The sequence below is a fragment of the Dissoconium aciculare genome (assembly GCF_010015565.1).
Source record: "Dissoconium aciculare CBS 342.82 unplaced genomic scaffold K489scaffold_13, whole genome shotgun sequence".
NCBI classification, from domain to species: Eukaryota; Fungi; Ascomycota; class Dothideomycetes; order Mycosphaerellales; family Dissoconiaceae; genus Dissoconium; species Dissoconium aciculare.
The window spans coordinates 840,902-853,909 of NW_022984963.1; the positions used below are offsets into that span (position 1 = coordinate 840,902).

At 52.1% G+C, this 13,008-nt stretch overlaps 5 protein-coding genes across 5 annotated transcripts; 3 read left to right on the top strand and 2 right to left on the bottom strand.

Annotated features, from left to right (window-relative positions):
- Positions 1-1,293: 1,293 nt before the first annotated feature.
- K489DRAFT_383923 (uncharacterized protein) lies at positions 1,294-4,343 on the bottom strand. The gene has a single exon (XM_033605733.1). It carries the CDS (start codon positions 3,933-3,935, stop codon positions 1,773-1,775), a length of 2,163 nt encoding a protein of 720 aa, XP_033456710.1. The 5' UTR covers positions 3,936-4,343; the 3' UTR covers positions 1,294-1,772.
- Positions 4,344-5,124: 781 nt separating this feature from the next.
- On the top strand, positions 5,125-5,931 carry K489DRAFT_309179 (HET-domain-containing protein; the record flags this gene model as incomplete). Its single annotated transcript, XM_033600630.1, has 1 exon — positions 5,125-5,931. A coding segment is annotated over one exon (807 nt), but the record flags the coding sequence as incomplete, so codon positions are not given.
- An 856-nt stretch (positions 5,932-6,787) lies between these two features.
- On the top strand, positions 6,788-7,525 carry K489DRAFT_434388 (uncharacterized protein; the record flags this gene model as incomplete). The annotated part of the gene is made up of 4 exons (XM_033608553.1): positions 6,788-6,798; positions 6,858-6,941; positions 7,008-7,060; positions 7,126-7,525. 4 exons carry the CDS (start codon positions 6,788-6,790, stop codon positions 7,227-7,229), a joined length of 252 nt encoding a protein of 83 aa, XP_033456712.1. The 3' UTR covers positions 7,230-7,525.
- On the bottom strand, positions 7,334-8,753 carry K489DRAFT_383928 (ARV1-like protein). The gene is made up of 4 exons (XM_033605734.1): positions 8,350-8,753; positions 8,203-8,256; positions 7,577-8,143; positions 7,334-7,524 (listed from the first exon to the last, which is right to left on the bottom strand). Exons 1-4 carry the CDS (start codon positions 8,536-8,538, stop codon positions 7,411-7,413), a joined length of 924 nt encoding a protein of 307 aa, XP_033456713.1. The 5' UTR covers positions 8,539-8,753; the 3' UTR covers positions 7,334-7,410.
- Positions 8,754-10,905: 2,152 nt separating this feature from the next.
- Positions 10,906-12,378, top strand: K489DRAFT_383929 (NAD(P)-binding protein). Its single transcript, XM_033605735.1, has 4 exons — positions 10,906-11,391; positions 11,445-11,623; positions 11,683-11,806; positions 11,865-12,378. Exons 1-4 carry the CDS (start codon positions 11,043-11,045, stop codon positions 12,197-12,199), a joined length of 987 nt encoding a protein of 328 aa, XP_033456714.1. The 5' UTR covers positions 10,906-11,042; the 3' UTR covers positions 12,200-12,378.
- The last annotated feature ends 630 nt before the right edge of the window (positions 12,379-13,008 follow it).

The following is a 13,008-nucleotide window of genomic DNA, read 5'->3' on the forward strand; positions in this document are numbered from 1 at the left end:
TGGTGGTGGTGGTGGTGGTGATGAAGTGTGTGCGGTCGGGCGATGCGTTCAGGCTAAGATGCTATAGGTTCGTCGAAATGGAGCCGAACCGGTTCTCTCTCTCTCTCAAGCGATGATGATGAAGATGAGGAGGAGGAGGTGGTGATCCTGTGACGAAGGTGGATGGGTCGGTCGGAAAGGTGGAGCGGAAGCGTCGTGGATGTTGTTGAGCACTGTACTGGACTGTAACAGTGCAAGTGGGAGCTGAATTGCTGGATGCGATGTATCTCGGTCGGCAGGATACTGTTCTGTACTGCACACGGGCGGGTTTGACGGGGCGGGCACTCTCGCTCGGATGCTGGAAGAATGTATCGATTGTGCTTTGATGAGTCGACCCCACTGAGCATTTGATGGGAAGTCGAGGTACATGTAGTCCAACTCGAATTCGATCAACTCTACCTAGGCACGCGGATGGACTCCTCTATTCTTCACCTAAAATTCGGCAGACCCGGTGCTCCCCAGTTGCACACGAGAAATCCTTGCCTCTGTACTGCAGGGCGTCGTACTGGCGCGGGGAGACTGCAGGGTCTGGATCTCGTTCCATTTCACTTTTTACCCTGCAGGGAGAAGCAGCGGCAGCACCTCTGGATGTCATTTAGGCGGCTATGCTACAGGTATAGAGGGGAGGTGAATCCATTCCTAGTTTAAACCAACCTTGCAGACGACAGACCGATGGAGGTGGACAGCCCTCCGATGGGAACCACCGGAAGCTACGCCTGAATGAACCGTTGATCCAGGGCTGTCGAAGAAAACCTCCCGGCACAGACGGCCACTAGATGGATGTCTGAGGAGTGGTTCGCTGGTCACCTGTGCAAGTCATCGTCGGGCGCGATTTGATGGCGCATACCAACAACAATGTGTGTGTGTGTGTGTGTGTGTGTGTGTGTGCGGTTGTGTGTGCCCAAAGACCGATGATTACATCTCGCACCGAACACGCAAGACAGTCATGTATTGTTATACATACATACCGTTCAAAGGCAGAGATAGACAGCAGTGGAGGTGATGAGTGTTGTCCCCTCTATTCCACAATGTGCAGATGCCGTACCCAAAGTGCCAATCAAACACGCGCACGCCCCGGTACGTAGGCGAAGGAACAACAAGTAAAGCGGAGAAGAAAGGCGTTCCTGCCGTCTTCACCAGGACCCTGTCTGTCTTCACGTTTTCTCGTGAAGAATCCACTTCTGCACGGGTGGAACCTTGCGCTCCCAAGAGGATTGGGCTTTATTATATATTCTCGCGCACCTTAAAAATATTACCATCAATTATACGTTTGATCGCCTAGACATGAAATCTATTCGAAAAAAAGAAGCGCTACCGATCTCGTCATCGAGAGCGAGAGCGAGAGTTCCACTTGATCTGAAAGCTAGAACGAGGAAGCCTCGTGAGAGATTATCGCATCCAACATTAACTCGCTTTTGGCTTCCTTCCTGCTATGCTACTGCACGGACGTGGGTCCTCGCCACGGAGCCGGATGGCCGATCGCAACTATCGATTCATCACAATAGACTTTTGATCTCGGAGATCGCCAAAGCTACTGTACTAGCTGGCAAGTCGCGGTTGAGCATGATATCTCGTTCCACATGCAATGAAAATCGCATGTGATTTCTTCACAATCTCAAGCAACAAAAAGAGAAAAAAGTGAAGGGGAGAGAAGAGAAGAGAAATGGGTTTTTCAAGGACTGATGACACCATAGGACTCGGGGAACCGCCCCAAAAAATAAAAACAACAACATTCACCGGATTTCCCTCGCGGTCCAAAACATCCTCCCCTTGAGGTTCACCCCGATCTCAAAGATGCCTTCCTCACACGCCGCGAACAACGTCCGCGAGTCCCCGCTCAGCGCCAAGCCCGTCGTCCGCGGTCCGACTTCGGTGCCGTTCCGGTTCCTCGCGATGAGGTGCCGGCTGGTGAACATGGTCTCGTAGGCGGCGTAGGACGGGCGGGGGGGATACATGGAGGAATGCACACGGAGGTGGCGGCCTGGTGGCCGGGTGGGATTGTCGCGGGTGTGGCGGGAAGTGGCCGCGGTGGTGCGCGCGGCCGAGAGGGTGTCGCGATCGGCGCGGCGTTGTTGGGCGTGGAGGCGTTCGATGGGCCGCCAGGCGTCGTTGTCATCGTCACCTTCTTCCTCGTGGTCCTCGTCCTCGTCATCTTCGACGGTCTCGTTCCCGGATTGTTCGTCGGAAGTGAGAGGTTGTGATGTGGATGTTGTTCGGGCGGCTGGGTTTCTCCCCGGGAGCAGGTTCACGACGTTTCGCGTCCGCCGTAGAAGTCGTGCTGTGCTGTCTTCGCTTGTGCTGCTCCCACCACCTCCCGAGAAAAGCACGCCAGACGTATAATTGACGCCCCTCGGAGTTGTTCCAGCAGCGGCCGCGCGTAGTTCTTCGCGTTGCCTTCCGACTCTGAGAGAATCAATAAGTTCTTCTTCTCGCGGTGTCAGTCCGCCGCGAGTCGAACTTGACGACGACGGTTGTGGTTGTGATTGCATCAGTTGGCGCCTTCGATTCGTGAGCCGCCTACGCTCCTCGAGGGTCTCCAGATACTGGCGCGCAAAATTGGCGCTGCCCGCACTTGTCTCTAATCTGACAAGGTCGTCATGGTCAAAGCCTTGCACACCGTTTCCAGCAGCGTGATTCAACCATATCTCGCCGATCTCATCTTCGTGCCCGCTTTCTCCTATCGTCTGATCCAGGTCGCTGCTTTGGTTCGCCTCACCTACGTCGGCATACCGACCACGTTTCTTGATCTCCTTCGTCTCAAGCTCCACAATCTGCCTGGTTTGCAAACCGGTCCTGAGATCTCCTATGCATATCCGCCCTTGGTCTTCTGTCCAGAAAAGTAGGTCCCAGGGATGTGGACTGAAAATCATACTTCGAATGGCTCCCGGGTGAGGTGAAGGATCATCTGGTCGAGAGCCAGGAACTACAGCCACTATAGCAGTGTCGTATGAGCTTGTTTCTGACAGCGTCTCCGGTAGAAGATCGGCGTCGAAAACGGTGATGTATCCACCCTCTGATCCGACGGCGCAGAGTTTCGAATTTGGACTCCAGGCTGTGGTAAAGTAGCCCCTTGGTTGCGTTGGTGATAAACCCATTGGCACAGATGATGCTGGAGTAACGTGGAGGTCGACCGCATATATCAATTGCCAGCCTACGCTCGCACTGTTCAACCGATTATGCGGCTTGGGAATTTGCGGTGGTTCTTTCAGCATTTCTCTTCGGAAGAAGAATGCTTTGGGCTCGTCTCCGACAGCGACCAGTAAAGTGCCACACGGCGAGATCGTGGCGTGATTCATGGCAAAGGGAAGGTCTTTGCAGCATGTCTCTTGCCCCAGCAGCAAAGAATACACGCGTACCGTCTTGTCATTGTTGGTGAGTACCGCGACAGTATCCTCCAAATGCGACGTCGGGCATGTCAATCGGTGGACTGAAATGGAGTTCACGATGTCCTCGCCGATGCGCTCCACCCGTGCACCTGGTGCACCTCCTCTCTCAACGAGCTGCCATCCTTCGACATCTCTTGGGAGCGGATCTGGTCTGTCACTCGCTTCCTCGAACTCAGTGGTGCCGTCGGACTTCAACGCTGCGAACCGACCCTCATCATCTCCTCCCACGCAAACCCAGCCGTACCCGCTGGCGGTGCAGCGCGCATCGAAGGGTAAACTTGTAACCTGCTTCCTCTTCCTGCTCTTTCTGTTCAAGCAGTACACGTCTGGTCCACTTGCATAGTACAAGAAGTCCTCCTCCAAGTCGCGTGATGAGGTCGATGCGGGCACGGAGATGAAATGACGCAATTGCCAGTGGCTGATGGGTATCGGGAGAGGATAGAAGGTCTTGCTTTCTTCGTTGGCGAGAGGTTCGGACGGAGGTGACGAGTAGAAGTTGTCAATTGCCATATTACTATTATGGAAGCTCCAGGCGCTTGTCCAAGATTATGCGTGTGAAGTGGCTGAAGTATTGTGCGCAAGGCGATTTTGCCGCAAATCCAAGATCAGCTGCCAAAACTTGCCGGAATTGGTGTCGCGTCGTTTCTGTGCATTCTAGCTTCTCGACATTTGACTCCGTTAGCATCGAGACCACGGCGCGATGAGCGTTGCGTGTGGGTTTCGCAGGTGTTTGCAGAATTTCCCCACAATGTCAAGTGTCACGTCGGCGGGTCCGGGTGTTGAGACAGTATGACGACGAATCCCGGCGGGACCCTTTCGCCGACGCCTGCCATCGGGACCGTCCGAATCGATTCGGGAAGCCGCTCACGCCGCGCGGACCCGTCCCGGCTGTTGCGCATTTCTTTTCACGTGACGTCGTCGAGCCTTCAACGTCCATGTGGATTTTTCGCCGAACACATTTCAAATATTTGCGACAACGAATCGAGAAATTTACACAAGATCCACGTAATGGCCGAAAATAGCTCCCGCCGACCCTTTAACTCGCCCAAGATCATGAAACCGGCCGGAGAGTGCCTCGAGTGAAGGGCGGCTGCCCGCATTCGGCTCAAAATGGACTAGGGGCGCGTGCGAGGGTAATGGTCTCAACTCTAACGGCTCGAGCGACTACCCAGGCACCTCCGATCGCCATCTCTTGATCGCTCGGACCTAGATCCTACCCAGATGCGCGCGTGCAGGTGTCACTCCATTTGACCATGGCGTGCCGTCTGGTTGCTGACTGGCAAATGCCAATGCATCGTGGCCAATGCCTTCGCGCAACTGTGCCGCGCTGTTTCAGGTTTTGATGATAGGCATCGTCCTGGACATCTCGAGGGTGCAAACACGCGCGTAGTTATCATTTGACGCCGATTGAGCGTCAATGGCAGCGCGAAGGCTACTCGGTCATGGATTGCTATCTTTGGATACCAATGGCTGAACACCATCGTACTGTTTCTGTAGGTTCTCTGAAGACATAAATAGACCAGAGCCTGCCCGTCTGGTTAGTTGAAAAGCAGACAACTCGTTTGACACGCAGTCCTGCTCGCACGCATTCATATTAATCGCAATTCTCCAAGACCCATTTCGTTGAGTGCAAGAAGCGTTTGATACGCCATTACACACTCAAGTCTGTCCAAAATCATCACGCCATTCGATCAGCATCATGAGGCTCATCAACACCTTCACCCTGGAAATCAAAGAGCACAACGAAGAGGTTGGAGTTCCACCATATGCTATTCTCTCTCATCGATGGGGCCAGAATGAGGTCACTTTCCATGGATACAAAGAAGCACTCCGGACAAGAGACCAGAGAGCAATGAACATTGAAGGCTTCAAGAAAATCGTCAAATTTTGCGAAATTGCCCGAGAAAAGGCTGGAGTGCAATGGGCCTGGGTAGATACGTGCTGCATCGACAAAAGAACAGACATTGTAGAGCTTGCAGACGCGATCAAAAATATGTTCAAGTGGTATGCCCGAGCAAGGACCTGCATTGCCTATCTGGACGACATCACCACTTCGTCAAATAAAAAAGTGAAAAACAGCAAGTGGTGGACCCGAGGGTGGACACTGCAGGAGCTCATCGCCCCAAAAGCCCTGATATTTTACAACCGCGCGTGGGATCCCATCGGCTCCAAGTTGGAATTGGCCTCGTTGATCCGAAACGAGTTTCGCATACCCGAGGACGTTTTGACCGACCAGAATGCGTTCAAGCGATATCCCCACTCTGTGCGTTTGTCCTGGGCAGCACAGAGAGAAACAACCATGATCGAGGATCGCGCCTACAGTCTCTTGGGTTTATGCCAGATCAGCATGGACATGCGATATGGCGAACGTCAGGAGGCCTTCCAAAGGCTTCAGCTTGAGATCTTGAGAACTGTCCCTGGCGAATCAATCCTTGCCTGGGAAGTGCCCGTCAATCGCTCACAGGTCACAAATTCTGGTGTTCTAGCTCGGTCCCCGGAAAATTTCTACCATTGTTCTGGAGTTCAAATGCCTGGCAGACGTTCGGATGCAGGTTTATCTCCTCAAAGACCATACGCCAACCGCGTCACAAGCTGGGGACTCGAAATCCACGCTTCTGCAATCCCACTAGTACCGAAGGCTAGCACAAAGAATCAAACCAGAGCAGTCCAGAAAGACCGCTACCGAATGTCACCAGACCAGGACGGCCAGCCTCGGTACTGGGCGATCCCATTAACATTTGAGGCCGAAAGGAATTGCATTGCCGAGTACCCATCTATCTTAATCGTGGTGAAGAGAGACCCGCAAAATCCGATTTATGAACGCGTGGAAAACTTGAAATGGCGTACTGGAGGACCTTCACCTCAGAAGATACTTGCCGAACACTACGACATCTTGGGGCAAATGGTGAACAAGAAGCGCATGTATCTTTATCTTCGTGACCGCCCCTAGCTCGGCTGACGTCAACGGTGCGCTCGGCGGCTTTCTGGAATGTTTACTGCCGTCTTGCTCTTGTCAGCTGGTCTGACAGCACCTCTTTTGCTGCATAATGGCGGAGGATGCCGTACATGCTATAAAAGCGGTGCGCTGGGAGAACGCTGTCATGGTCGGGAATTGTACCTAGATGAATAATTTTTTGGCTCGTAAGATGCGATCTCGTAGCGGACTATTCTTTAGAAATCACAAACTTCGCAGTTACGCCTCCATCAACGTGAAGTTAAAATGACAGACGTTGTGATTGCCCTCGACGTTGACGAAGGACGAAGTCGATGCGCAGCTGCCGAAGTTCAGCCGATCGGACGTCTAAAGCTACCTGCCGTCATACCAGACGAGCTACTGCACATACATCTGAACAAATCCAATAATGGCGAACGGGTACGCAGCACGCATCGATTTGCGCATGAAATGCTGTATCATGACTGACAAACCCATAGCTGGAGTCTTATAATCAGCATTATCGTCATCGTGGCGATCTGCGTCGCGGCGTGGTTCTTCAGCCCGAAAGGCGAGAACCAGACGTACGTTTCCGCGCGCGAGGCAACTCAAACGCAAAGATTATTCCCGCTAACATTCTATTCACACAGTATCTGGCGGTCAACAGTCATCCTCTCGGTTGTCAGCTGCTGGCTCATGTGGGGTGCGCGAACATTGTCCTCATTCTTACGCATAGGAGATTCACCAGCTAACGTTTCCGCTATCTAGCCATTACCTTCCTCGCGCAATGGCATCCTCTCATCGTCCCCGAGCGCAGCGATCTCCGACCGGAATTCAACGGAGGGCCGGTCAAAGGCAGCAGTCTATTCTGAAGCGAAAACAAACATGGCATTTCAACTCGGCGAAAGAGGCGTTTATGGTTTTAAGGGGATTCGGTTTGAAGAGCTTAGAAAGACAGGCAGAAATGGTTGAGGGAGGAAGTCATAAGCTGTAGGCTCTGTGCCTATAGTAAAATCTGTACAATGCTACGTATGCAAATATTCACTCGGCCCCTCATGCCAACCCCAGGGCATCCGTGAGTTGTCTCCATATGTCGATGATGTCTCCGGTCTCGACCACGCCCGCAGCTGCTACTCCACCATCCACACCCACGGCGCGCAAGATGCCCTGCGACTACTGTCAGATAAGATCGGAGGTAAAGATAGAGGTAGATACATACCCAACCGACGCTCGCGCGAAAGATCGCGCCTACACCACAGAGTAGCGTCGATTTGATGTATCCGCAGTCGAGCAGGATTTCGAGCGCAGCGATGTTGTTGATGATGACAGCCCAGGACACGGCGCTCGCGCTACTTGGGAGGTCGTAGTTCCAGACTAACAGTAGGAGCGGAAACAACTTGGTGAAACTCGAGACGAGCAAAGCGGTGCTGATCAATGCTGGGCGTGGGTAATGAGGGACGATGGAAGCGAAGGGTCGGCTGAATTGAAAGCATAGCAGAGCTCGGATTGGAATGTGGAATGAGGCCGTCTCGAGAGCGCATAGGGCCAGGAAGAAGATGTATTGCAGTAATATCGGCTGCGAGGCGAGGAAGCTGGAAGGTAGTGCCTCGCCGAGAAGCGTTGTCGTTCCGTTCGTGGCGGAGAGGCTGGTATTAGCACTGCTTGTGGCGGAAGTTGAGAGTGATAGTGATGTAGATGGTATTGATGGAGTGGCCTTTTCGATACGAGCCCATGTCAAGTAAACATCGAATAGTAGGAGAAGGACGCCCAGTCGCTTGATTGAAGGCTGGGATTGTTCAAGATTCAGCCCATAAATCGAGGAGCTCTAGTAAACAGATCTCTTACATCAAACTTATCATCATCGCGGCCAAGCCTGTTAAACAATAAATGTCTGTAGACCTATGAACATCATAAGCGCTCGCCCTCTTGTATTCCATTCTTTTCTTCGACCAAGGCACAGAGCTCAATTATGGCAGAATGGCTAGTGCTCACCTGCGGCTTGATCAAAACCAAATCAATAAACAACACTACGAAATCATGCTCGACGTATTTATCCGCGAAACGCTTGCAGCGCGGACATTGTGTTAAACGCACGCCCTTGCCGAGCGCCTTGTCATCGGCTTTGCTGTATGTCGTATAAAGTGTGCTCACGGGATATCTGCATTCGATACAGATTGGCATGACTAGAACCTTAGTTGGTGATTATTGAGATTCCATGTCTATGGAAGCGTAAATGTTCTCTGGCGTTGGCACCGTAAAGAGAGACGCGGGACAGGCCGCGGGTTGTGGATGGAGAACTTGGGCTTATTTAAAGTTCTGATTTTGCTGAACACGGGAGGCTGTCAAGGAGGAGGGAATTACAATGGATGGAGAGAGTTATGAATGCTATGTAGCTGAGATGATAGATGTATTGGTTATACGAAACACCGAGTACGTGTGGTCGAATCGAGTGAGTCTAACTACAGGCCTCGACCAAGTCGGGTAGATCATGTAAGGCTGGGGACAAGTTTCGGCCTAAGCTTTTGCTGAAACGAGGTTCGTCATTGTGGGTCGCGTTCAACCTGCGTCTTGATCATGCTCGACAGCCCAGGTCAATGTGACAGAATCAATGGATATGGTTCTGATGCCGCAATGCAGGCTTCAAGATCAACTGGCACATTTCCACATGGATATGAAAGACTTAGTGGTCTTGGAATAAATATGTCTGCAGATGGCACATTTGTATTCATTGATCAGGATAGTCATCTGGGTTGTCTCTCCAGAATAATTCTTGAGCCGCACGTCTTGCCTCTGTGTATGGAGACTCTCCAAACGTCGAAAGCATCCTCTCGCGGCTAAAGGCATCCTGAGTACATTCGTGTTGCGCGACGACCACCGAATCGTATGAGTAATAGCAATCACCAGGACAAGATCTGACCTCCATGGACGCTATATGAATGGCAAACGTCCCAGCCAAAGCGGTAGACAAGATCGACCAATGCTCAAAGCCGGCGACCAGCCTTCGAAGCGCGAGCAACTCTTGATGCAAAGCAGGCGGCTGGCTATGACGCCCATACAAATTTGCCGAGAGCTTGCCATGTTCTGCCAGAACTCGCTCCGCATAACCTAGGCGAATGGTCGCGATTTTGAATGCTGCGCGCTCGAGCCATGGGAGGTGACAACGTGCAAGCGTGTCAAGGTCAGATAAATCTGTTAGACTTTAGTCCCTTTCCGGATCCTCAAGTCAAGCAAGCTCTAGGAATCCCGTCATTTCCGAGCGAGTGAAAATCTATACCGCGCAGGCGATGGCCGTAGAGTCATCAGTCCAGATCTGCCGTGGTTCATGGGAAGTTAAGCACAAATGTACGACTGGCAAGAAATCTGCACATTCACACATTATCTCGATTACGAGTTCGGTAGGGAGGCTTTGTAGTCGCGACATGTTGGAACCTTGAAGAATGGTCACTGATACTGAATCGATTGCTCTCCTGATCGCAATGCTTTCAGATACTTGAGCTGAAGATGTGAATGCTATGGGATAAATCGTAAACCTGTAGTATAAGCCTCGTCATGTGCTTACCAGCAATCGTCAGCAGAACAGAGTACTTCGTGATATACGAAAGTCTACGCTCGACGCTGTGATGCCTCATTTGTGCTGTTACGACTCAGCCGGGATGGGATAAAATGCGGGGTCCTGGACTCGGCCTGAATAAGTGTATATTACGCGAAATATTCATGGCGCGGGTTGTTCTCATTACGGCTTTCGGACTATTGGACAGTATGAGCGTATCTCGGCTCAGGTATTTCCGAGACGAGGCATCGAATTCGCTGTGAACATGTCGTTACAGTGAAGCAGGACGCGCACAAGAACTAGTCCTGAATGCCTGAGGTGTGAAGGACACGAGCATTGTCGTCATGATCGGCTTTATCGAAGTCAGCCCTGAACCCGCTAAGTCCGGTTCGTGAAAATAGATGATCGGAAGGACAGGCTGTTCCACGATAGCCAACGGCCCAACACTGCCCGAATTTGGATGGAAAAGTCAGCACGTAAATAAGCATAAGCTTATCGCCGTGCAGCAACCAAGGACATGCTCAGGTGTGCCTTGGGCCAGACTCGGGAAAGCCCATGATCTCGACGGGATGCACCGATCTTTTGATGTTTGTCTATCAGCGAGATTCCGTTTGCCTGTTCATGATCTAGGAATCCATCGAGTGCTAAAAGGCGTCTCGAGATTACTCTTCTTTCGATCGGCCCAGCAGACGAAACAAACGAACATCTAGCGTAGACACGCCAGGCGTGACATCATTCTGTAGCCCCCACGTGCGGGACACGTTGTTCTCGTCGCTTCCGAGCAATTCGGTCTCGAACATGTGGAGAGAATTCCGGGATATTCGGACGGAGATAAATCCGTCTCTCGAGCCATCGCCGGTCGAGCGAGAGCAAACATTGTATTGAAACCGGAGCAAGCTGTTGATAAGCGTGTTGCCGTTTGGATGGAATCTTGCCGCGATGAGCTTCGTGCGACTTCCTCCGCTGAACATATAAAGACACCATCTTTCGCCTGAGTGGGTCAGCCCCCTCCTCATGCACTGTGTGTTATCGATCTCGCTCACATCCAATTACATCTCACTATAGGGCAATTTGAGGACAGACTTTCCACAAATTCTCACCATCACCGACAACATCTCACCGACGTCTGCTAGCCATGAGTATCTCTTTCATAGGGAGCTTGTTCTACTCACAATTCCTCTGCCACCCTAGCTTACCTCAGGTGGACTGCTCCGGAAAGACCGTCATCGTCACGGGTGCCAACGTCGGACTTGGCAAGGCGGCCGCGGCACACTTTGTCAGCTTGAGTGCAACAAAGGTCATCATCGCATGCCGCTCTGTAGAGAAGGGCGAGGCCGCAAAGACCGAGATCATCAAATCCTCCAACAATGCAAAGACCGCCATCGAGGTGTGGCCGCTAGACCTTTCAGACTATGAAAGCATTCGGAGCTTTGTCAAGAGGGCCAACAGCCTAGAGCGTTTGGACATCGTAATTGAGAATGCGGGTTAGTTTGGAGTTTCGCTCATCATATCGATGAGGTCTAACGCCACCCTAAAGGTGTCATGGCAGGCAAATTTGAGCTCGTGAACGGACACGAGAACACCATCGCGATCAATGTCATCTCGACCTTCCTCCTCGCCTTGATGGTCCTGCCTAAACTTCAGGAGACGGCGAAGACCTTCAGCACGGTCCCAGACCTGACAATTGTTGCCTCTGACATGCATTACCTTTCCAACGTAGGATTCATCACCAAAGCAACACCTACTGGACGCATGAGTTGCTGACCTATTTAAAGCTGTCGGAGCAAAAGTCTGACAACATTCTGAGAGAGTTCAATACACCAACGGATGATATGGTAGGCCGCTACGCCACAAGCAAGCTTCTGGAGGTCATGATCGTCCGGGAACTCGCTCGTCGAAGTAAGGACCAATAGCCCACAATGAGATGAGGCCATCTCGCTGACTGTTTCCGCGACAGATCCATTCAATCAGCTCGGCGTCGTCGTCAATTGTCTCACGCCAGGATGGTGCCACAGCACCCTCGACCGCAATAGCAGAAGCGCTGTCGTCGAGTTTGTCAAAGCCCGCATCGCGCGAACCACCGAGGTCGGAGGAATGACCCTCGTCGATGCTGCCGTCAAAGGCCCCGAGACCCATGGGAAATACCTCCAGGACTGCGACGTGCGCACGCCTTCACAGGTTGTCGAGGGCCGCCAAGGTCCCGAGCTCATGCGGAGGTTTTGGGACGAATTGATCGCTGAGCTGGAAAAGGTGGAGCCTGGAGTCAGTGGGCCATACAACGCACAGAAATGATGGGTTTGTCGAATGTGTTGGTTGTCGTTCGATGATGATGCAAAATACGAAAGTTACTGTCAGGGCCCGCGTTTCGGTACTTTGAGGGCTTTTATGGTTTTGAGGTCTAGGGCCGAACACACTGTCCTTGTAGTTGTAATTGAATGACGAGTTCAAAATAAGCAATCCTTCAACGCCCTACCAACACGATTGATTTGCTGAATGCTCGAGTAAGCATGGCATGCGGGACCTGTTTATAGAAGCGCTAGCCTGGCTTCTGCCCAGCTTCGGGGGGCTAAACACTGAACAGTGAAGGCGGGCATAAACTCCCGCCGTCAGTGCAGCATTAGCCCCGCTCTCCGCCACTCGTCGCGTGGAAACCATCCAAACCTTAAAAAAAATGACAACCAGGAGTCACGCCAGTACAGGATGAGGAAGAAGTGACCTAACGTCCCTCCCGGCGTCGCGAGCCACCCTATGTAACGAGCCAGCATTGGACACTTTGATCGATAATACTCTTCAACACCGATATGAATTTGCTTTGCTGTATCTACACTGTAGGTTAGGATGTTACCCTTCGATCGACCGCACTACATCGAAATCGGGTGAGTGTTGCAGTCGCTGTGATCGATTCCTTCCTCGTGTAAAATCCTAGTCATCTCGTGAATCGCTACGTGTGAGTGTATTTCTGATCAGCTCGCAGCGTTGCTCGGCTCGGCGGGCTGCGGAGAGTCCGCTCTATTGCTGCCTTCAGCATCGTTTTGTCTCATCGAGGTTTGCGCGATGCCGAGTGCTGCCGCCGGCGAGGTTCACGATATCATGTCGGAATC